At 42.2% G+C, this 25,566-nt stretch overlaps 1 protein-coding gene across 4 annotated transcripts in view; it reads right to left on the bottom strand.

The window, feature by feature from the left end:
* SYNCRIP (synaptotagmin binding cytoplasmic RNA interacting protein) overlaps window positions 1-25,566 on the bottom strand; it is a 46,167-nt gene that overhangs the window by 11,281 nt on the left and 9,320 nt on the right. For 3 of the 4 annotated variants that reach the window (XM_054195291.1, XM_054195293.1, XM_054195292.1), the window contains 6 exons: window positions 9,390-9,549; window positions 8,394-8,512; window positions 8,104-8,211; window positions 6,309-6,422; window positions 6,051-6,227; window positions 771-906 (listed from right to left, as the gene is read on the bottom strand). In XM_054195291.1, the coding sequence (XP_054051266.1) occupies window positions 771-906; window positions 6,051-6,227; window positions 6,309-6,422; window positions 8,104-8,211; window positions 8,394-8,512; window positions 9,390-9,537 (802 nt within the window). In that variant the 5' untranslated portion in view covers window positions 9,538-9,549. Of the gene's footprint in view, window positions 1-770; window positions 907-6,050; window positions 6,228-6,308; window positions 6,423-8,103; window positions 8,212-8,393; window positions 8,513-9,389; window positions 9,550-10,986; window positions 11,200-25,566 lie in introns of those variants that run through there. The other variant, XM_054195294.1, reaches the window with a different exon arrangement.

Raw genomic sequence — 25,566 nt, 5'->3', positions numbered from 1 at the left:
CACACTAGACTTTCGAGACTCTACATATTAAAATTTCCCTACCTTCAAGACCAACATTTTCAAAGAGAGACATTAAAACTCTCCTGACCTAAGTTCCATTTTATTAAGTGAAGAAAGCTTAGTAGCAATGAAGAGTACCTTTCCTCTAACTGAATGGAGAAGATGTAAGGGCTCCTAAGTTGCACCACTTATGTGTTTTTTCCACAAATGCCTAAACAACAAGAGGTCACACTTGCATTGAGTTTAAGGTACCTGAAGAGTTTCAGTGTTGCTCCAAGGAGCTATATCTAATCTATATCGTTCAGTAACAGAGAAAGCCACCAAATGTTACCTTTGCCAGTTTACATGCCATTATCAAAAAGAGATCCTTAACAAATCACTAAGAATTCTGAAGCAGAGAACTAGTTATGTTCCCCAACCCGCTTCAGTTTTGTCTTGAAAAGCTTTAAAACATCCATTAGTATTGAAATAATTAAACCATCTATTTGTTTGAATGGCTTTTTTAAACATTACACACTTACTCCCTAGGTAAAACTTGGAACCATACATCTAGTTTAATCAAAAATATTTCAGCCCTCAGCACAACAGTTAAAAAAACCCAAACAAACCAAAAAAAAAAAAAAAACCCACACGTAAACGTCAAGAGAAATGCTAAGTGGTCTTCATTTGGATTCACCATCATTCAACCATAAGCCAAAAGATGGTGAAGAGGGTTCATCGTTGACCACATTTGACATCTCTCCAGCTCTACAAAACAGTTATTGACTTACCTGTTACTTTGCTAAATTCTTCAACAATTTGCTCCTTGGTTTTACTTTTAGGAATAGAACCAACAAAAAGCCTATTATTGGCAACAGAGATGCATACACCAATGTGTTTTCCAGAACGAATTTCATGGTTGTTGTACTGAAAGAAAAATAATTAGACAATCATCAGTTACAGATAATTTTCACTCCCCTCCAACAGCAGCATACCAAGTATTTTACTTTTGCAAACATAGTATTTAGTAATATATCAAATTGTTTGGAGCTTAGCGCATTCTTATGACACACATTCAACTGTTCTCAAGTATACCCATGTTCTCCAAGATATCTCAACAATTTCAGCCAACTATTGTCCTTCCTTTCTTGTTCAAGCCTCTCTCAACGTATGTTTCTTTAGAGAGTTTTTCACATCGAACCATGAAAGGTAAATCATATCTCCACGTCATCAAGGTCAAGGCTTCTCCCTTCACAACAGTGCAGGAAAAAAAATGCAAGTTCCTCTATAGATTGCATCCATCAATTCTTGAATTGCATATAATCCAAGACAGGAGTTACAATTAAAGTCAGATTCCCTTCTAAAGTTCCATAGTTAACTAAAGAGCCATGATCAGATCTTGTACACAAAATATGCAAGAGCAATTGGCAAATACTTTCCAAAGCACATAGATTACGCATGTAAAGATAGTAAACAGCAAGAAGAACCTTCTACTGATTTGAAATCCTAAGACTTCTGTTCAAATGCTTCTCCTATAACAGATTGTTTAGAAGACACCCTGAACAAGTCAGCAGTTTAAGGAAAAAAAAAAAAAGTATTACTGTAGACATCTGTTGACAAAAAAATGCCTTTCATTGAGATGCAGACACAGACATGCATCATCCATATAAGCAGCAGGGAGGTCAACTGGTGGTACATCAACCCCTTTCCAACTGGAAGCCCTGCAACAGACAGTTCTTTAGCTAGGAAAATGTATTTTGTGGTTAACATCTCATTGACAAGTAGTAGGACAGCTTTTTAAAACTTAATCTATGTATTCTAGGAGCTATTTTGTGTTTGGTGGTAAACCTTCCTGCATAAGCAAGTTCTCTGACACTCCTCCTTGCTTTGTGTACTAATATCAACAATTTTAGTGAATGAAGATGTATGTTTATATTTATCTCTTGCAAACTAAAAATACATCACTCAAAAATTTTCAAAGCTTTGGTACAAAGACAATTGTACCAAAAGTGAGCTAAAAGGAGAACTGTACACATGAAAAGGATTGGGAGTGGCATCTTCCCAACTAATTATGTCTCAAAACATAGTAGTATACAGTAAAATACTTCTGTCTCCATATCTGGTGTCCATGTGGCAGAGGAATAGCTGATTTTAAAGTAGGAAACAGCTGCATAAGACGACTGTATATATACATTACGACAACTAATAAACAGACTTATACACATTAATGAAGAGACATATTATAGTATCTAAAAAAAATCCTTTAAAGAAGTACCTTTAAAAAAGCTGACAGTATATTATTCTGGAAACAAGACACAAACTGATTCTTCATTAACTGAAGTGCATGTTAGTAAACATTTCTTTACATGTGGAAGCATTTTTTTACTGAGAGGGTAGTCAAACACTGGAACAGGCTTCCTAGAGAGGTGGTCAATGCCCCAAACCTCTCCGTGTTTAAGAGGAGAGGTTTAACCTCTGTCTTAAGAGGCATTTGGACAATGCCCTTAACAGCATACTTTAACTTTCTGTCAGCCCTAGAGTGGTCGCACAGTTAGACTAGATGATTGTTGCAGGTCCCTTCCAACTGAATATTCTATGCTATATGGATAATAGAAGATATTATCTGACTGTTCCTGTTGAAGTCTAAGATCAAAGTTTTGGTCTTAAATATTTAATCTAAAAAAATCTCACACAACTCATGGCAACAAAATAATATTTCATAACTTAAAAAAATTTAAAATATTCTACCATATTGCAATTCCACATTGACATTAGTTTCTAGCAGTTTTTTCATACTATGTTACATTGTATGTTTCTTTTAACACAGAGAAAACAGTCTTCAATTAGGTGTTCTTGAATATAAAGTTGGTGGGTTTTAGGTTAATAGTTTGCACACCATCTGTAAACTTAGATTGGACAGAAACAGGCCCAAATCATCATCTGAGTAAAGTGCCAAAACAGTCAGGCTAACAAATTAGCTATGTCAGCATACTGCTTCCCCCTTCTGTCACCACTGAATCAATGCCCTAAGTTAGCAACAGAGATATTACTACCCTTCAGACACTATAATAAATAGTCGGGTTTGTTTGGGTTTTTTTTGCTAAGTTCTACAAGAACCCACTCACAAACAGATGAAAGTATGCATAAGGTCTGCCTTGTCGTTTTATCCACTTAGACTTTCACCAGCAATTTTATTTTTTTTTCCAGCAGCAAATGGCACGTCATACTGCTATGCACAGCTGGAAAACTGTTAAAGGGACATATTTACGTTAACTCACCTGTACCTACACTTCAATCAAGCTTGTACTTGTGCTAGTCAAAAATACACTGTATGCTACTGTAGTTTTCGGTAAGTTTTCCTACAAGCTTCACCTCACAGGTACTTATCCTGTACATGTCTACAGTAATCATAATCACTCAGAAATCTTTTTAAAAAAAAGGTATCTAAAACTTCATATGAAATAGGAGGGAGAATTGAATGTGTGTACAAAAGAACACAACTGGAGTTGTAATTCTTAACTCAAACAGTATAAACCAGAAAGTAAACATAAACATGTTAACAGGAAAAAAAATGCCCAAGGTTAAAAAAAATAAATAAATAAAAAAACCCCAGACTTCTGATAGTCAGCACTTGTGTGAACAACACTTGAGATGCCACTTGTACTTAACCAGCACGGGTTACCCACACTGGATTAAGCACTGGACATAAAATTAACTACTATTCATATCCGTAAGTCTTCTCAGTCTCAGGCCATAGCATCACTCCATTTTTGTCTCTGGCACAGCCCCAAATGTATTTCAAACACAATTTAGAGAATTCTTCCCTTTTTAAAGTGGCTTAAAAATGCATATGCATAACAAAAATCAAGGTTTCAATCTTTTAAATTGCAAGATTTCTTCTGGTTAGTGAATAGGGTAAGTCAATATTAAGTTTATGCAAAAATTTTAGTTCAGTTCTACATTCAGTTGTTAGAAAAACGGTGGATGATATGACAGCCACGCAAGTATGAATTGTATGCAAAATATGTTACACCAACTGCAGGAGCCTGAATACAGGTCAGTTTATTCTCTGCTGCAGTTTGGGTATTGACAAAACCTCATAGCTGTCTCTTATTACTCAGAAGCCTACAGGCAACGATGCAGATTTTTATTCTCATGTTTGCTATACTTCACAGAGTCCTGAATGGAAAATAAAATAAAATAAAAGCCTCTGGCAAGAAGATGTGAAATAACAAAAGAACTCCTACCCCAGTGAGTCCAGAAAGCTGGGAAATAAGTTGTATACACATCAGAAGACTACTGGTAGTATCAAAAAGACCACCACCTGTTAAAACACTATGATATTAAAATGGCTAGGACAAAGGATTCAGCATTTCTATGAGGTCTTTCAGCAGCCTCACCCCCATGAACGTGTTACTAATACAAGTGACAGACCCAAGATTTTCAACTGATCAATACAGACATATTTTGCTTGTACGCCTGCACATCATTCCTAGACAACTTGGGAAACTTATAATACACCAAATTAGCCTAGCAACTACAGTTGGAACCATTCAAAAGCTCACATATGCCACTGGATCCAATTCAAAACTAACCCTGCCCTCAAAGAGGTTAGCATGAAGGCTAAAAAACTGCACCATCAATTTCAACACTTTTCAACTATTACACTCAGTAGCTATTTAACTGAAAACCAGAACACAATGCTTTTTTTCCTGCATACCAAAGATCGGATACAAATGGACACCAAGTACATCCTTCCCTTGTATCCTTTAGTGGAAGACTGAGGCTAGGATCTGATGTTACTTTTATGGAAACATAACCTGAATGACTTTTCAGTGCGTGCTGCCTTTAAGCAAAATCCAGATAAGTGAAGAAAAATTCCTTTTTGTTTGTTTACTAGGTGTCTCTGCAAATGTATTTGATTTGATTCACTGTTTTGCTAAGTCATGTGCCTAAGAGTTCACACACAATATAAATAGCTAGGTTGACAATGAAAGTACAAAGAGGTATACACAGTTATCCTCAGTATATCTGGACTGCACACAGCAACACCAACTGTTCTTATTTAAAAAGCTTAACAGTGTATATCAGATATTTTTGTACTTCAACTTTTGTAGACATTTCTATACTATTCCAAAACACATTCCCATCTTCAGCTTGATTTTTCTCCACCAACTCACATCAATAATATGTCAATAGAGTACCTTAATGGTTTAACATGTACGTTACTACAAAACAAGAGATTTTAACCCTACTATATTAATACAGTATCAGTACGCTTCAGAATGAGTATGGTTAGCACTCTCCAGGGGTCATAACGGCACACCGATCTTGGCCATATCAAGGTAGCAGCAACTAGCTCAAAAAAAAAAAAATCTAATTCAACTTAACTAGGAAAAAGAAGGAGCAGTGTGAGGATCAGGGTGGCGTTTCTTTCCCCCCTCTTTTTTAGTGATGGATACTTCATGCATAAAACCTGGAAAGCTTTTTAAGAGTAGCCATTCCTTATATCAAACTACTTCACACCTCTGTGTAAAACAGAGGACATGTTTTTTTAACCTGGCAGGATTTATGACTTTTTCCAGTCAGTTGCAGCAAACAGAACAGATATTAACACTCAAGAGTAATTATTTCTCATATGAAGTATCTTATGAAATCCTGTGACTTCAGAAGCCTCCTTCCAGCACGAGGCCCCCTGCTGGTGCAGGAACAAATCAGAATATCACAGACAACCTGACCAACACTTCCCTTGTAGCACAGCAACCCAAACACCACTTCTCTACAAAACTCATCCAGATGCAGATAGCTCAGAAGTCACTATTGCTAATACAACTTTTATTAATGACAAAGGCTCATCTAACTGGACCAAACAGCAGTCCATCGGCTTTTTTTTTTTCTCCTGGTCGCTAATACAGACAGCCAGTAAAAATTTATACACAATGTGGAAATATTTAAAAATACCTCCAGGACATTTATGAAACAATCTAGCAACGACAGTTTCATCTTGAGCAGCTGTCCTGATCCTAATGCTTATAAGCTAGAGAGCATTCTTAAAAAAAAAAAATTCTTACCAGTTTAACAGCTTCCTGAGCTGCCTCTTTAGTACAAAAAGTGACAAAGGCATATCCTCTATTTAGACCTGTTAGTGGATCCATCATTAAGCGGAGATCCCATATAGGGCCAGCTTTCTCAAATAATGGAACAAGTTCATCTTCAAACAAGTCTCTTGGAATCTTGCCCACAAATATCTACAACAGACAAACAGAGAGTTGTTTATAAAAAAAAAACTTCTTATGAATAAGAATACATCTACATAAACATGTCCTTACCTCTGTACCAACAGAAGGTTGTTGTCCTGAATATACAGACTCTGGAGGGGGACCACCATACTTTCTCTGTCCAGTAGTCACATCAAGAGTGTAGCCGGTTCTCTCCAAGAGTGCCTTCAAGTGAGAAACTTAAAATTTTAAAATCATGTAGAAATTGAGCTATTTTAGATGCAATTCATTCACAGACATGCTTATAATACCTCTTGAACTGTATTGCTTTGAAACTCGCACAGGCAAACAAGCCTATTGTAGTACTTCAACAAGAACCTTGCAAAACAATTATTAGAACTATCAGGCAAAGAAAGACTCTAAAAAATTAGAAATTCACACAGTTTTTCCAATTCCTTCATTTTCATACACAAAAAAAAAGGCCAAGTAATATAATAACAAGCTTCCCTTTAATTAGAAAGATCTTAGTCTGAGCCACTTCTTGTTTTGGCATGTCCAATCCTGCAAACATTTATGCATAGGAGTTCCCGTCACTTAATGAGATTACTCATAAGTGTGAAGTTAAAGAACACATGTTTAAGCACTTACACCCCTGGAACACTGTACTGACTGCTTCGGTTATCCCACCACTGAAGTGGTAGTACTACTTCCTTTCTCCTTGTGAGCACATACAGCATTCCCAGCACAACTGATCCTCACCAGAATCACTGCATACAGTTACAGATATGCTACCAATTTAAAATGTTAGATGAAATTCAGTATGCAAATATATAAGGAGAAATTCCTCTGAAATTAGTCTTTCTTGATAATTTTGTACAGAGACAAATCAACTCTATACACAAAGAAACAGCACATTAAACAAGCCTAATTAGAATCAAGAGTTAGCAATTTCACAACTGGAAAATTGCAAAGTTATTTTAAATGCTATAGCCATCACCAGTAAAAGCTATGCTACTTTAAGTTAGTTAACCAAGTCCTCATACTGTTGGTGTTTTATGTGGTAGTGACAAAAACTGTATCGGGTTTTGGAATTTATAATTAATGGCATCCCAGCCTCAAAGTCAGGAGAAAAAAGATTTTCTAGTTTCGCAAGCTACACAGTTATTTGCAATACATAACACATTAATTTTCCAGTTTATACATGAAAGTTAAAGATGAAAGATTCTCTCGCTTTTTGAGACATCAACTAAGCATTCTTTTCTTTTACTTAAGCTTTGGTCACGTTGCTCATCACAGAATTTTAAAATAAATCATGGTATGCCTAACTCTTGAGACAGGAGTTTCTTGCTAGCAAAAGACTCAGTCCAAGTAATAACGTGTCCATTACTAAGACTGTTTGGGGTACAGTTTATGAGAACAGTGATTATGCCATAAGAAGTGGGCTAAATCCTAAATCCATTACAATCTGTCTTCTCAGACACATGTGGTATCTCCTCCCTATTGTGGAGTTGCTTTAAACCTGAACTGAAGAAAAAAAAAAAAAAGAAAGAAAAACAACCACCAGTAGCTGAAGTTATGCACTCTGAACTCCAAGATCTATGCTGACAAGCTTTCAAAAACTTTTAACTGTGAAATAGTAGAACTGTCTCAACTAGACATAAAGCAAACTGTCAAATCTTTTTGACTTTTATATACATTCAGTTCCAGTAATTAACAGTATATTAAGTTTCCTCTTGATGAGGATGAAGCACAAGATAAAAATGCAAGTGACAGCTTCCAAATAACGACAAATAATCTAAAATAGCATTTCAAGAAAAACACAGTCCCAAAACAATCAAGGTATCTGTCACAATAGCTTTGAAAAACCACAGATAGATTGCATAACACTTATGTTTTAGGCACATACCTTAATTTTTGCCTCATCTGGTCCTTTGCTAGAATCAGCCACCTTGGTCCCCTGTTTTTCCCTCTGCCTGTATGTCTTCATGACTCCACATAAAAAGGCACTTTTGTTCTGCAAAAAACACAGAAAGCCAGAATCTTAATTTTACATTGAACTAATGCAGTGCCTGTTTTACACATCACATATGGATCACTGAAGAGACTTAAGCAAACCTCTTGCCAGTCAACTAGCAGTCAATTATTATATTGACTGCTATACAGTCAACAATTATATTCCAAATTGCTTAACATTACCTGAACATGTGAGAGATCACTGTCTTTAAACTGCTGAAGCACTGCCAATGCACCTTCTTCATTAAATTCCTTTAAAGCTTCAATAGCTCTTTCATCTAGATCACTATGTGCAACTAGCCCTACAGAAAAGAAAAAAATTACTAATTATATTTGGGCAGCAATCTCTGTTTAACCACATTTAACGCATTTCAGTGACCCTTAAATCAATCACTGATTAACATAAGTTACTATACCTGAGAAATCACTTAGTCCTCTTAAAGGTAAATATTTAAGCGTATTTAACCTTTTTTCCACCAAAAAGTGTGACAAAAAAAGTTACGATTCAGAGTAACAGTTACTGCATTTATGGATTTGTTTGACTTCTGGGAAACCCAGATGCTGCATGGGCCAAGTGTATTTTCAATATCCTGAAGCTGTATTCAGAAGGATCTATTGAAACCTGACTTAGCTTACCTAGCAACGGCACCTTGGTACATTTTAAGACGACTATAAAGCCAAATGAACTGCAGCATGAAAACTGACCACCACAATCCAAAAATCAAGCTTAAAAAATGCTAGCTATTACTATGTCTGAGAGAACAAAACAATAACCTTCGCATCCATTAACTCAAATACTATGTCACAAAGTACCATTTACATGAGAAGACGAATACCAAGGCTTCAGTTACTTCCAATCACCTACAACTACTGCAAGAAATGCACAAAGAGCACATCATCTACTCCTCCTAAAAGTCATCTGTTGCCTATTCCAGCTGTTGCTATGGTCACCTGCATATTTTTCCTCCTTCCCACCCCTCAGCCCAAGTGGCCTGTCCCAAAACTTTTCTCTGAAAAATACTATGACAAATTAAAGCAGCGAATGGAAAACATCCACAGATTTTGGTAAGACTGCAGTTCCCATACTTTTGGAAACCACAAAAAGTTGCTATTTTAGCCCAAAGACAGCAGAATCCAATAAAATATTGTACGTGTGGTTTTGCAAGTTTTACATCTTACCTGCAACGTAAATTTCATCTAGTTTTTCAGCAACTTTCTGTGGTAAACCAGCATCAAGCAATGTCTGGAAATGCTCAGAATGGGTAACTGCAGCAGAAGTATCCATGGGCTCTTCAGTACCATTCCCATTAACATGTTCAGTAGCCATGTTTCCAGATATCTGTTCAAAATGCAATAAGCACCATAATTAAACTAAAAATATCTTCAAGTAGAACAATTCAAATGACAATACATGCAACAGGACTGTCCTATTCTTGGAAAAAAATAAATACCGTAGACCACTTCCCTGATACTTTTTAGTTTTGGAAGACGCACAAAATTCCTCAAAAGAAGCATTAACACAAAGGAAAGCCCTAACACCACTGCCTAGCGGGGGTGGGGTAGCTTTCATTGCAGGTTTTACACAACCCAGCCAGACACTGACTCACCTCCCTCTCTCTGTCTCTCTAACACACTCCCTAAGAGGCTCTGAACAAGTTAGAAATGGAGCAAGAAGCCAATGGCGGGGGTGGGAGGAAGAGCGAACCTGCCACATGCAGCCGCTACCGCCACTGACACCCGCCGCTGCCTCCACCTCCCGTTTGCGAGCCCGCTGCCCCCCGCAGCCAGCCGCCTCTCCAAGGCCCCAGGCGCGGCCGGGATCCCTTCCCGCCTCCGCTCCGGTGCCGGCCGGCCAAGCGAAAGGAACAAAGCGCTCTTCCCCAGTCCGCACCCACCCACGGTGGCGGCGGCAGCGGCGGCGGCCGCCATGAGCCCGATGGAAACACGTGCTCTCCGCGTTCAGATGTCCTACAACTTCCTCCAGTGACCGACTTCCCCCCCCCCACCCCGCCGCCACCACCACCACCACCCTCCCCGCCACACTCCCGCAGGAGGAGCGGCTCCCCCCCAGCCTCAAGCCCCGGCCATTCCCCCCCACCTCTCACCCTATTCCCCCCGGAGAGCGGTTGCAACACCCCGGGCCCGATTTCACCACTCGGCCGGGAGGATCGCGGCGCCTCCCCGGCCCCACCGCCGCCGCCACCCCCTCCTGCCACACTTCTCCCCGAAACAATGCAGGGGCCCGCCGCCAGCCCCTTCTCCCGGCCGGGAAACGCCGCTGCCCGCCGCCTCACGACGTGACCGGGGCCACGCGAAACCCGGGCGGCCCCTCAACCCAACGCACACGCCCGGGCATCGAGGTCGCGGCTCCCCCCCGGCCCCTCACGGGCAATGAATGGAGCGGCAGAGCCGGCAGGACAATGAGGCGACAGCCACGCGCCCTGTGCGGGGACGGCCCGGGTCCTCCCGCGGCCGCCGCCACCGCCTCCCCCAGCGCCGGCCGGCTGCCGGGCCTACAGTGCGGGCACCGGCCCAGCCCGGCCGCCCCCCGCCCGACAGCAGCGGCCACGACGGCAGGCCAGCTCCTCCACCCATCGCGCAGCGCCTGCCAGCCGGGCCCCGGCCCGACAACGCTACAGAGCCCCCACCCCGTCCGCCGTCTCAACCCCCTCCGCCGCCCGGCCCGGCCTGCTCCCACCCCGCTCAGCGGGCGGCTGCCGCCGCTCCGCGCCGCGGCCAGCCCGCTCCCCGCCGGCCTGCCCGCCGGCGCCCTGACCTGTCGCTTACGGGGAGGGGGGGGGGGAGTGAAACGCCGTGCGAAGGGGGCTCGGGGCGCGGCTAGCGGCTGGGCGTGCTGAGGAGCTGCCCCCCCTCTCTCCGCTCCCTCGCTTGTGTCCGGACAGTGTGCTGGAGCTGGCGTAAAATGGCGGCCGCTCGAGCGCTCACGCCGCTGCTGGCACCAACCCCAGCCCCTTCCACTCGGCTCGGGGGGGGGGCGGGGGACGGAGGGGAGGGAGCGGGAAGGAGGGTTGTGGTGGGGGGGGAAGAGGAGGAGGAGGCGCCGCGCGCGCTGGCGCAGCCCCAAAACCCGGGGTCTCCCAGGCAGCTCCGCAAGGGTTATCGCCTCAGCCCCGCCCCCGTCGGGCTGCCCGCGCGCGCGCTCGCGCCTGCCCCGCCCTCCCCGTCCCGCGCGCCATGCGGAGCGGCGCGCGCCGGCCGCTGGCCCGGGCGGAGCCTCCGCCGGCAGGGGCGCGCGCTGCCGGGGGGCGGTTGGGGAGGCGGAGGCGGGACGGGCCCCGTGAGGGGGGAATGACGGCCAGGTTCGGGGCGCGCCCGGGCGACCCGGCGCCTTCCCCGTCGGCCCTGCACCTGTGCGGGCGCCGGGCGAATAAACGGGGCTGGCGGAGCGGCTGTCCGGGCCGGCGCGGGCGGGGATTGGGCGGCGAGCGGCCGTTCCCACGGCGCGCAGGTGGCACAAAGGGGGAACAGCCGCCGGCGGAGGCGGGGAGTCCCGGCCCGCGGCGGGGAGGGTGGGGGACGGACGACGGAGGAGACAAAGCCACGCAGACAAAGGGAGGGGGGAAAGAGAGAGCGGCGCTTTGTGTGGCTGCCGGCCAGCCGAGAGCCCGGCAGCGCTCCGCTCCCGCTGCAGCCGCGATCGGCCTTCCCGCTGGGGAGGCGCCTCACCCCCTGCCCCGAGGGCCTCCGGCACTCAACCGGCCCCTTCGGTCCCCTCAGGCGAGCACCCCCCTATTCCCCTCAGGTCCCCTCAGGCGGGCTCCCCACAGCGGCCGCCGCCCGACCCGTCGCGGTGAGGAAGCTTTTTTCCCAAGGGGAAACGGGAGTTTTCCTCAGCGGCCGTGAATCCGCCGAAGCAGCGGCGTTGAAGCGCAGCGGGCGTTGGTCGGCGGGGCGGGCAGGGACTGCGGCTGCCTCGGCGGCTCGACCAAACTCCCACAGGGTGCCCGGAGAAATGAGGCCTTGGCCCCACAGCCACGCTTCGAGCCTCCCTCCGTCCGTGTGTGATGTGACTTTCTGGTGCTGGCCTCAGTGGAAGGTGGCTCTAACCATGCTTACGACGTCGTCGGGTGCGGGTCCCTTCCTCGAGGTCCTTGTCACACACTTCTGAATGACATCCAGTTCCTAACTTGGGCACCTCACACAAGGAATTCGGAAACTGACCTAATAATCTCTGCCAGACCTGTAACTCCAGATAAAGACGGCAAAGTGAAGGCAGGAAGGCACAATATTACTCATTTCCTCAGAGGCAGCTCAGCGACAAGCAGACCAACTACTGCTGCCCCTTAGCCCAGCCAAACACCTTCAGCATAACTCCAATGTTTTAAAAATACTTTAGCCTGCACATTGGAGCCAGAACAGGCTGTTACAAGGTTAGTTCATTGTCAACAAATACATGCTGGTGTCTTAAGTATGTGAAACATATAACTGGTATTCAGTGAGATGAGAAAAACCTCCTTCAGGTACTGGAATGCGGTAAGACTTCATTAAAGACTGAACCACTCCACAGGTTAGTCTGAAATAGCAACAGATACAAAGCAGCTGTACGCAATCAAATATTCCAGATAATTTACAATTTGAAAATGTTACTAAAAATAGTTTTTACTCAAGCTTTTCCCCCATGCTTAAAAAATCGAAACTTTCTAAAATGATTTTAGTAAAACAAAAGCTAATTTTTAGTGCAAATTTGTGTGGTATTTTTAAATCTTTATAAAAATAAATATTTTTCTCCCTTCAAAAATTCATAACTTTCTCCAAAAATATAGCTACCACCCGGGCAAGGAGTGTAATAGCCTCAAAAACAAATTTGGAGAGCATTTTTCAGTGAAAATACTGCACCAAAACATGTTATTTTCAGGCATTTACACAAGGTGTTTCAGTGAGGTGTTTACAATACAGATGTGAGAGAGTAATATCTAAATTTCATAACTGGGTTTGTTCTCTGGGACTAATGAAAACAGCGAAAAATGTTTCATCAAAGTTCTCAGTCAGTGGATCTGACTAACTACAGGTGGCAACTCCCGATAAAGTACTTCCCACTTTCAGGCCCAGTTTTAGAGGGAAAACTTTTTATGCACTTTCCTTTTCCTCCATAAAATGGAAGTAAAAGCAATAAAAAGACTAGGATAATTAGGATAAATGCAGAGAACAGATTTGCACCCTTATTTAAAATCACAGCTGACCCTGAGTCAGTTGCAACTATTCGATTCTTTGAAATTTTATGTAGAAAGGAGGAAACAAAGAGTCTGACGTGCAGTTCCCCTAAATATAGCTCAGTTATTAGCCCTGGAATCAGTAGGACAGAGACAAAAGTGGTATGCCCAGGAGAAGATCCATTAAATCATAAAATGAGTTTTCTTTTTCTTGTATTTGAATCACGTAGAATATCTATTGAAAAAATAGCTTGCCAAGAACATTTGCAGACACTTATCTGGTGATTTGGATTTACACAAGGAGTTTCACTGCATATGCCTAAAAGTTTGACAGCTTCTCACCATGATTAAAGTCATGTTAATTGCTAAATTTTCCTGGAACATGAAACCCCTACCTGCTTCTAGTGCAATTGTAGCCACTGTGGAGCCCCTCTGAAGCCACAGCTGGGTGTCTGAGCATCCCCAGCACATCCACAGTAAAACCAAAGATGATCAGAGGGCTGGAGCACCTCTCCTACGGGGACAGGCTGAGACAGTTGGGGTTGTTCAGCCTGGACAAGAGAAGGCTCTGGGGAGACATAGCAGCCTTCCAGTACCTAAAGGGGGCCTACAGGAAAGCTGGAGAGGGACTTTTTACAAGGGCATGTAGTGACAGGACAAGGAGTAATGGCTTCAAACTGGAAGAGAGTAGATTTAGATTAGATATCAGGAAGAAATTCTTTACTGTGAGGGTGGTGAGACACTGCAACAGGTTGCCCAGAGAAGCTGTGGATGCCCCATCCGTGGAAGTGTTCAAGGCCAGGCTGGATGGGGCTTTGAGCAGCCTGGTCTAGTGGGAGGTGGGTTGGAACTAGATGATCTTTAAGGTCCCTTCCAACCTAAATCATTCTATGATTCTATACCAGGACCAACAACAGAGCTGCACAGATAAAGCAGTGAAAAATAAATTTAATTTGACTATAAAAGTCTAATTTTTGTTTTTGAGCTAGTTGTGTACAATTAAAGAATTATACTCTAAACAAAGTATGAAAATCTAGGAGACTTGGTAGGAATCTTACCTTCAGTTCCTATGATACCTATTGAGATTGCATGGCATTAGCCTTTTCAGAGCGTGTACACATCGGAAATTTAGGCTGAGCTGTGGAATTGGTTATACCTCAGCTGTGAAAAGCACCAGCTACAGCCTTAGAGGGGCAGATCACTCAGTTATATGGCAAATGTCATTGCCTGTAAGAACAAAACAAGCCTCCCATGCTACGTCTGCCACAGCACACTTACGAAAGGATTCAGCCACTCCTGGGGTTTCTCAGCAACACGTTTTCCAGTCCATTCCTAGCCCTAAGCCTCCTTGGTAAGACCGCCAAGTTATTAATATATCTGTATTTTATAAGGATATCTAACTTCAGGAAAGAACTGGAGCCTGCAGTTTATTCCATGTAGTGCACAGCTAGCCACTGGCCTATTTGCCCTGTAAGACCCTTGGTAAAATAAGATTATTTAGGGAAATACCTATTTAATTAAAAGCCTGTTTAATTTTTTCATTCTATCAGTCAGAGGCTCTATGACTTAAAAAATCGGTTGAGCTACAAAATACAAAGCCTGTGCCTATTAAGAGAAAAATCACAAGTCAGAAATTAAACAAAAGATGAGTCAGACATATGAACTTTTCTTCAGGAGAAAGCTTTTCATATATGACTGAATGGCTTAGTCTTTAATATGCAGATTTAAGAGTTCTTCCATTCTTAAAAGTAATTTACAATCTAAAATTGTCACATGATTTCAGCAAAAGACGACTAAACTTAAGTAATGGTAGTACTTACTTTTAACGTTCTTTCCAGTTATATCCTTTGTGCATCTCTCACTTTTCCAAAATTAGGTAGAGGTAGCACTAATTAAAACAAACTCAAGGTTATTCCCCTGTTTATTTAAACTATTTCTGAGGCTCTAACATTGACCCTTCTAACTCTTCAAATACTTCCCTTCTTCCAACTAAGTCAGGAAAACAAAAGCAGCAAAGAAAGTGTTTGAAAATCCATTGATTATGGTTCACAGGACCAGAGGCAGTGGGCATAAACTAAAACACAGGAGGTTCCTTCTGAACATCAAGAAACACTTTTTCCTTGTGAGGGTATCTGGCACAGGTTGCCAAGGGAGGTTGTGGAGTCTCCATTCTTGGAGATATTCAAAAGCCATCTGGGCATGGTCCTGGGCAGCCAGCTCTAGGCGGTCCCGCTGGAGCAGATGGATGGATTCTGTGTTATGGTTAATTATCCTGATCTTTACAAATGCAACTCTACTGACTAATTGAAGTTACTTTTCTGAGATTTGGAAGGGCTTTTTTTTTTCTCCTGAATCCAAAAACCAAAGTAACTGATTTTGCACTAATTTTTAATTCTTCTATTTCTGCAAAATGGATGAGGAGTCAGCTCCTACAGATTTGACACCATCATTTCAGGGCTTTGGAGGTTGAAATCACATGCATTCTGCTAAATATTTGCCCAGATAGTCACAGGCAAAGAACAAGCCTGGCAGTGAGGAGGAATGGGGCTCTTCCAGGAATTCTTTTGGTGTCAGATTTTATATATAGACTGAAAGTCTTGAAACAACTTCTTTCTGAACGGCTTCTGTCTCCTTTCCTTATGGGTGTGCTATAGCAACAGTGCCAGTGAAAGAAAGGGTATTGGACTGCTTATTTCTGCAAAGTATCTATGTTTTTAAGCCCTTCTTTCCAATACTAGTACTTTTTCCCTCCTTCCAGTCAACATTCCCCCTCTCCCAATCAAACACTCCAGAGCTGACATTGTAAGAGAAAAGCAGAACAGAAACAGCAGAAGGTACTTTATTTCACATTCCATTAATATCTTTAGCTTTTTTCTAATTTAAGTTAGAGGATTTTAAAACAGTTGTTTGTCAGCCATGGGCTCAGAGCAATCATTGTAGAATTCAATGTCTTTTGCAGTACATTATAGGTTAATGTGTAAGTACTGAATGAGGTGTGGAGGAGGAGAGCACTCTATTTTTGCACACACACAAAACAGTGAAGTCACTTCTACGCGTCTGAGAAAATGCCAACTCAAAGCCATCCCAAACGGACTATTATCACTCAGAAACCAGATGCCCAGCCTTGTAACAGAGAACTATAAATGCCCTATGCTTACTGGCAAAAAAAAAAAAAGAAAGAAAAAGCAGTGTTAAGTGTTATTCAGAACCTATACCTTCAACATGGACAAGGGACAAATGAGGCAACATGATACTGGCCTACAAAGTCAAAAGTGGCACAGAGAAAAGTACAGAATAGCTGTTCAACCTTTCTGCGAATAGAAGAATGAGGAGGCATCAAATCAAACTGGCAGATAGCCAAGCAAAAAACAGCTATTTTTACATACACGCAACTAAGCTGGGGAATTCATTGTCACATGAAGCTTTAGGTATTTCCATAAACCCCAAAAGTAACTAGCCTACTTAATGGAAGAAACTCTCTTCTAAAATTATTAAATGCAGAGATAGCAGCCCAAGTTAAAGTCCAAAGCAAAAATTAGCAGAGGCTGGGGGGAACGTACCAGAAAGTACTTTTGTATCTATGCTCGCCCTATCTTTGCATTTTTCCGTTAGCTAATGCCCACTACTGGAGACTGAATGTCAGTCTTAACCCTTCAGTCTGATGGTACAAATACCCTGTCATTGCAGCAAGCAGAGCATGCAATAACTAATCTGTTCCTTTCATCCCAAACCCTTCCCACTTCCTGCAGAAGTATACGTGCCAACATTCCTCTTCCTCCAGATTCCCTCTAATCATATATTCCTCATCCCACTATAGACCTATAAAGCACAGGCTTCCTGTACCAATAGCGCACAAGCTTATCAAGGGTGAAGGAACTACATGAAGAGGCTTCTTAATCTGAAGGAAAAAAACCCCAAACCATACTGCTTTACTGTTGCTGTGGGTACAAAAGGGAGTTAAGACACAACTACTACTACCTTTTCTGTCCTGTTCCCCTGAGCATCTGATGCTTTAAAGTTCTTACACAGAGGAGTATTACCATTAGGTCAGCACCTGGCAAAGCTCAATGAAAAGAGGAGGCAAGATACTCAGTGAAGAAGTGACAAGAGAGTTGTTGCTCCCCGCCATACACCCACCCTGCTTTCATCAAATTAGCATGGAAAGGTTGGAGAAAGCAGATAGAAAACAAATCCCTCCATGTCCTAGTGCATTCTGCCTTACGAGAAGGACTTAAGCAAGAGAACTGTATGGAGCATTCCTCATCGGTATCCATGTTCCAAACATCTCAAAGTCATCTCAGGACAGTAGTGCTATCCTGTCCACTTGTGCAGTGTGAGGTGGCCAAGTGCTGAAGCTGCAACTCACCGAGCAGAGCCACAAGTGAAAGCTTCAATGTAGAACTTCCAGCTCTGTTTAGATCCTTCTCTGCCCAGACACCCACCCATCCCTGCCCTTACATCCCTGTACAGCAGTCCCGGAACATCTCCCTGACAAGAAGCCATCAGGATTCCAGTACTTGTCACACTTACAAAAGCCAATCGAAGCGTGGAACAAAAGGAGAGGGACCCTTGGGATCGATTTAACCCCACATGAGTTATGTTGTGCATTAAGCCCATCTCCAAAGGCAGACAGTGTGTCACTGCGTCACAGAACATTCTCTCCCAGGTCTGGGCATCTTTCCCAGGAGAGTGCAGCACAACATGGACACAGTGGCAACAGCCATGCAGTAGATGGGACAGATCATGGGCTGTTCTCCAGCCATAAGGCAAAAGTGGACAGCACAGTGCATTTCCACAGCTAAGCTCTCATCCACCTTAACCTCTAAACCATGCCCACATGTAATATGTGAGAGAATGCTAGCTGGTGCAGGCTTCAGTTGTCAGGCTGTGTTAACCCTTAACAGCATGGATGATCAGTTGTCCATGATTGGGCTCATGTCCCAGGGCTATTTAGTTTACTAGTAATGACATTGCTGATTACTCAAGAGGGAAAGTGCCTGATGCAGCAGTTGCAATACACAGCTTTCAGGATCAGTGTTCCAAGCTACTTAACATGTAACCAAACAACCTAAAAATCTTTTCAAGCATGGGTGAGCCCAGATAACCTCGTGTCTTCAAGGTCCTTGTAAGAATAGAACAATCTCCCCCATCCCCCCTCCTTTTACAATCCTTGCCAGGTACAAGGTAGAAGCGATTCCACAAATGCAGCGTTTCTGCAGATCCCAAGAGCAGACAATAACACCTTTTGTAAATGACTGCTTTTTTAGTTTGGTTCCCCCCCTCAAAAGATGCCTGGAATATGCTGCACTAAGGGAGTTCTCATTTACAGCACAAACTGGAGACTAGAGCACAAAGATGAGGAACTATTACTATCAGTACCTCAGGCTCTGCTTGCTGCTTTTCAGTAGTCTTCTTTTGGAAGATCTACTCTATAATTTTATTTGGGCCTTGAGAAATACTAGAATTAGATCTTAGGCTAACACAGCTTCAGCACATGTGTGTAAGTTTACCCTTTCCAGCTTGTGTAGCAGTAACCACGTATCTCTTCATTGTTTTGCACAGGGCAGTGTGGGCAACATAACCTGTTCTCAAACCCAACCAAATCGTGTAATTTAATATGGTACAACTAATACTGCTGCATTATGCTGCTAGAAGCAATAATTCAGTTCTTTAGGGAAGCAAAGTTTTAATTTTACCTAGCAACTGGGCACTAGAAAAAATAAATTGCTATTCTGTGGGGACATACGAAGAACATTATGCTTTCAATCTGCCTTCAGAAAATAAACTTAGAAGCATCTCGTTGATCTTGTAAAAATATATGGGGTTGGTTTTTCTTTTTAAAAGTTTATATCTTAAAAGTAGCAGCAAGTAAGAACAATTACAGGGAAGTTTCATTTTGAAAGCTTAAATCTATCAGGGTAAATTTTTTAACAAAATCTTTTACCAGTTTATGGACTAGTTAAATACACGGCTGATAAACCTGTGAACTTGTTTATTGATGCCACTTTCAAATTAAACACTTCTAGTAGCTCTTGAGTTCTCCAACTAGAGTTATGTGCCAATGGATAGCAATGTTTGGAGGCACATGTAGAGCAGTAAGAGTAGTCAATGCAACTGTGCCAGGATATACCTTTTCACTGCCAGTACATCAATTCTCAGTTTCAGCGGGACCAGTGTAGATATCTGAGCATGTCCATAAAAAAAAAAAAGTTAAAATCACTGATGACAGTTAACTGCAGGAGTTTCTAAATTATTTCATCCTCTTCCAAGTTCAAGTGCTTTTAGATTTTACTGCCACATCCACAGCAATAGCTTATGTATCTCCCAAGAAAAAATACAAAAAAATTCCTACAAGAGATCTTTTCATGTATACTACAAAAAGGTAAATGTTTGCAATTTACTGCCAACATTTATTGTTAAACCCTTTAAACTTCCATTAAAAGATCAGTAAATTTGATGCATGAAAAATTTTCAAGGGAGGAGATTTTTGCCCCTCTACTCTGCTCTGGTGAGACCCCACCTGGAGTACTGCATCCAGCTCTGGAGCCCTCAACACAGGAAAGACATGGACCTGTTAGAGCAGGTCTAGAGGAGCGCCACAAAAATTATGAGAGGGATGGAACACCTCTCCTATGAGGACAGACTGAGAGAGTTGGGATTGTTCAGCCTGGAGAAGACTCCATGAAGACATGACTGGGGCCTTTCACTACTTAAAAGGGGCCTACAGGAAAGATGGGGACAAACTTTTTAGCAGGGCCTGTTGTGATAGGACAAAGGGTATTAGCTTTAAACTAAAAGAGGGAAGATTTAGACTAGAAACAGGGAAGAAATTTTTTAAAATGAGGGTGGTGACGCACTGGCACAGGTTTCCCAGAGAGGTGGTAGATGCCCCATTGCTGGAAACATTCCAAGTCAGGTTGGATGGGGCTCTGAGCAACCTGGTCTAGCTGAAGATGTCCCTGCTTATTGCAGGGGCATTGGACTAGATGACCTTTAAAGGTCCCTTCCAACCCAAACTATTCTATGATTCTATGAAAACTGTTAAACAATTTCAGATCAACCGTATTGATACAGATCTGCTGTGGCCAAAAGAGGCTGTAAGCAACATGCAGAAGAATCTTTCTTTAGTCTGAAAGCATTATGAACACCTCCAGTCTAAGTACACAATAGAAAAAAATTAGAACCCGAAATGAGGGGTAGTAAGGTGGAAATTTTTGTAAGCATGCACATTTGATGCAAATACCTTTCAAAAACAAACATGAGACATTCCCAGTTTAGCAGTTCACCTGCTTTCTATAGCTCAGCCGAGGTAGCACAGATGGGTTCTTCCACCCTCAGGCTGGTGGTGATAGTGCTGATAATACATTAGCATTTCCTCTCAGGCCCTTTCTGACTCCTCAGTTGCTAGTCAGATTTCTTAGCAAGTAATCAGTCTGTGCTCCCCAGCAACAAGTACCTAAAGTTCACATTAAGGTTAAATCCCAGTAAAAAGGGAGACTGTTCCAGCCACCCACAGAAAGCAAATATCTCATGGTTACCTTTCTGTATTTATCTTAATCACCAAATTTGAGAGATAGGATTAGACTATATGAAATAGAGACAGTCCAGGAATTTTTTAAAACCTCTTCATCACACCTCTATTAGAAGCTCTAGCAGAAGCTCAGAATGTTTGCTTCCATGGCTGGATGCCAATTCAGCTGATACTTCTTTTTGCTGCTGCTAAGAGGAGGCTATCATCTTCACAGAAGTTTATTTCTGCCTTTTTCATGAATCTGAGGTGCCTGTTTCCTGGCCAGCCTTCGAAATAGTCACGGAGACAAGACCAAGTAAAACAGAGCTGATTTCTGCAGAATTAAGATCTTTCTGAACAGGAAAAATGGTTATGGTTCTTTTGAGAATACTATACAAAGAAGTAGTTGTTTTTTAGCCCTGTTATATTAATTGTGAGTAGGAAAAAGCTTTACTTAAAATACTACTCGCCTTCCACCTTTTTCTAACTCCAGCTTTGCTGCCTGGAATTTTTCAGTACAGAGAGCCCAGTATCAACACTGCAGCGGGGAGGGACAGGGTTTCCCTTCCACATCTGAAACAACCTGAAGCCCAGCTAGCTATCATTCCTGATAGATTGCAATTTAGTTAATCAGTGACTTATTTGCAGGCTCTGTCCCTGATTTCTAAAGAGCAAATCACAGCTGTCAAATCACATCAATTACAGGAACTGGTCTTGTTTTTACAACTCAATAGGTGTTTGAATTTGATTATTATATCCTTGAGTCCCAGACAGAGAAAAATTTCCCAGAGACCTTTTTTTCTTCACTGAAGTTTCATATACTATTACTTTTATAGCCCTTCTGGGACTAATACTGAGTGGATATGTAGTAGTCTCTTGCAGTTTTGTATTTTTGTCTGGGTTTCTGGGATGTTTAATGTGTAACTTTTCTGGAGGAAGCACCACAGGACTAGTACAGAAGGGGAGGAACAGGATTTTTAGGAGATCAGGACAGAGCTGAGGACTACACAATAGTTTCAGACACCAAGGTTCCAACCTTGGCCCAGCTTTCTTAGCTCATGCTGGGAGATAGCCCAAGCTTCCATAGATGATCTGCTGTATGTATAGAAATTATAATTTCAGGAAAGACCAAATATGCACACCCCTTTTGACCATTTAAAAGCATTTTCCTCATGGAAAATCAACAATACTTTAAATATTCCTGGTCACGCTTCAGTGGAAAAATCTCAACTAGAAAACCCAAACTAGGGACAAGAAGATGCAACCAAGAGGCAAAACACCTCCAGGAGTGCTGCCTCAGAATAAGAGAATAACTCTTCTTGGTATAGCATTTTCTTCTCTTACGGGTAGGCGAGGACACAACACAGTGTCATTAAAGGCAGCCATTCTGGTCACTGTCAAGTTTCTTCAACCCAAACCAGAAGCTCAGTATCTTTTTCCTTCTGAAGTTAGTGCAGTGAAATGTTAGCCATCACAAAGACAGTGGTCCATATGACACAGCTCACTAATGACATACTGCTCACAAGACCCTCTGCATAACCATGGTAGAGGAACTTAACATTTGAAATCAAAAGGGCCAAAGCATGACATCACCCACAGTATGTCACAGCCTCAGAACTGCTGTCCTGAGGCCAGAGGCTGGGAGCACTACAGGGAGTCTCATTTCCGAGGGTTGGCAGTTAGGCTGGTGTCACTGCAGAAGATATAGTAGCATGGATTTAGGGCACAGAAATCGTTATTCTCCACATCTTCTCCTTTTTGATTCTTCTGGTGGAAGATCTTTCATTTACTAAGTATTTGGCTTTTTACTCCTCCAATATTTTAAGTGCAAATTGAGTCTTAGAAAGTCTAATATCCAGATACTCTGATTGCTAGTCTTATATGGAAAGGCTACCCTTTCCTTCCTGTGGTAAGTCATAGGGACCATAGACTGCCACATTCAGACAACTCTAAGAGGTTTAAGTGTTTTTTTGTTGGGTTTGTTTTTTTTTTTTTTAAACAACCATACCTTCAGAAATAGGGTGAGAACATCTAAAAGGATGTTTCTCCCCCTTCCATCTTCCCAAGCAGTAGCATTGGTGGTCTTCAGTCCTTTATCATTTCAGATCCTCACAAGAACAAGTGAGATTTCTCTCCAAATCTATGGAGCTCCTGGCAAACCACTTTCTTCATATTTGCAAGCTAAAAGCTTTGGACCTTCCCAAATCGAGCATAGCTCATATTGGGGCTGGTACTTTTATAGAAAATGTATCTAGCAGTTACTACTTCAGTTCAGTCTTACTCTTCTAATCAAAAAACTATAAACTACATGAAACTCCCAGAAGAAAGTATTCATACTATTTCCAGTCTTCGTGTCATAGCAATTAAAAAAGGCAAAACACACAGCAAAACACCTTGCAGTCAACCCTCATAAAGGGTCATCATATAAAGATCCCTTTACATGGGAGGAAGGTTTTCTCAGCAGCCTTAAATCTGTATCTCAAATTAGCAGAAACTGTGCTGAACGACTTTTCACTGGCAACGGAACTTGTTCCGTTCAAGTACACGTAAATGAAGACAAGCCAATTCTGGCAACTGTACAAGTACTTCTTCAAAAACATGTTTTCAAAAACCCGGACACTGTTCCCACCCCATGAAGTTTTTTGGGGGAACATCCTCAGCACTGTGATACCTTTTTATTGTAAAATACTCTTTTAAGATGTTCTGAAGGTAACTCCTGTTCCTGCCATTAAACTTATTTTATGTGGTTTATAATCTGTAAAACAGGAAGAGGGGGAAGCGTTAATTCCCACGAACCAAACCTCTTTTTTGTTTGCAATAGCAAATATGTAACTTAATAAAATTTTCAGAACCAGAAACTACGTAATCCAACTATTTACAGAAAATGTTTGTTCTAAGATACACTGGGGATTGAATAAGCATACTCTGAACTGTTTAACTTGTGAAGGCCAAATGACATTAAGAACTGCCGCTCACCGTGTTTCAATATTGCACTTTTCTGATGGTGTGCAAGAAATTGAACTAAGAGACTGAAGCAGTTTGCTTTATATTCTGCTGCAGAAAATGACCTAACTGCTAGACAGAGCTAACACACCTATAGAGTTTGAGTTGCAAGTGTTTCTTTCAGGACTCCATAGTATCTGCAACATCCCTCATTCTGACTGAAAAACAACCAACCAACTAAGGCTAGGGGAAATTATTTTCTATTTTATCAAAGTAACATGAAGTACAGCGATTTAACAGTAGCTGTATATTCCTCCTCTGCAGTGATCTTAAGGTGATTTAAAAATATAACCATCGCTTTTCCACCAACTAAACAGTTTCAAAATAAGTTCTAAGCATTTATTTCAGTCCATTCATCTCTTTTTAGCTTCTTTCCAATATATAAAATAATGACTGAACTTTATTTTAGGACAGATTTTAATCATTCCTCACTTGCAACCATAAAACTAGTACTGTTATTGCTGGGACAATATTCCTTCAGTTACTTACTGAGAACTCCAATCACAGGGAGAAAAACAGTGGTTAGTGGTCCGGTGAGAAGCCTGAAGTGTAACTCAGGGATATTAAGGTAAGAGCGCATATCAATACTTCAAATTTTCACCTCCAGCATACCTCAAACAGTAAAGTCGTCCTAGCTTACTGGACTCCACTTACCACTGTTTTCATTAATGTGAGAGTTGAAAGAGACATCGGTTTCAAAGAGGAAAAAAAAGCTTTTACTTCAGCTCCTTCCTAAGTCATATTGTCCTCCCCCCTTCTCCCCTCCCCCCACAGTTACTAGCATATGTACTACTTCATGTATTTTACAGCCCACATATCATTCATGTTTCTTATCTTTTTAGATGGAGATAGGTCGCAATCGCCAAGTAGTATTCAAATACAAATGAAAATCTCCTCGGGAAATTCCCAAGCAAACTGCTGGAAAGCCTCTCTGTACTTCTCCTGTTCCTTATCCTGGTCATCCTCAGACAGAATACTGAGCGAGCCAGACTTTGTCCCACTCAATACAGCCATTCTTCTGAGCATCAAACACCACTTTGTCCTCCCGAGCCTGCAGGAAGTTTGAGACAATGGCAGAGAAGTACTGTCTTCATAGCCCCGATAGCTCAACTGGACTATCAACTAAAAAGCCACATGGGATGTTTGAAAGAAAGTGGAACTCATCATTTTAATTCTGCTTTTCCAGTTTATATCCTCCGAGAAAAACAGACAAGGGCAGACAAGCAAAAATGCATGTAATACCGGTTATAATAACAGAAAGTAGAGAATGTAAATCATTGGACACATACATTTACATAGCATACGAAGGCCTCCATTTCTACTCCACTCAACTAAAATAACCATTTATCTGTTAAATTCATTCATACTCCAGATTATAACTCACATTCTGTCCTCTGAACTGTGGGAGGGGGCGTGCAGAAAAACTACTGACCCCAAGTCAGGGTTAAATACTCTCCAATACAGAGGATACATTTCCTTGGGCAAAGTCTAACACTTTGCTCACTCTGCTGTGTCCATCTTTGACTGTCTTAAGGAGTCCCTCTCACATCTGTAATTTAACTTCTATGCCCGTTTTTAATCAGTGAATCTCATACCTGAGCTTTATATGGCAAGTTTATACAATTAAGAGCCTGCCTGCCCCAGAAGGCAGCGACCTCACTGAAGCTGGCAC

The sequence above is a fragment of the Rissa tridactyla genome, chromosome 3, assembly GCF_028500815.1.
Source record: "Rissa tridactyla isolate bRisTri1 chromosome 3, bRisTri1.patW.cur.20221130, whole genome shotgun sequence".
NCBI lineage: Eukaryota > Metazoa > Chordata > Aves > Charadriiformes > Laridae > Rissa > Rissa tridactyla.
The sequence above is the reverse complement of the archived record's forward strand: the minus strand, read 5'-3'. Positions and strand labels throughout refer to the sequence as shown.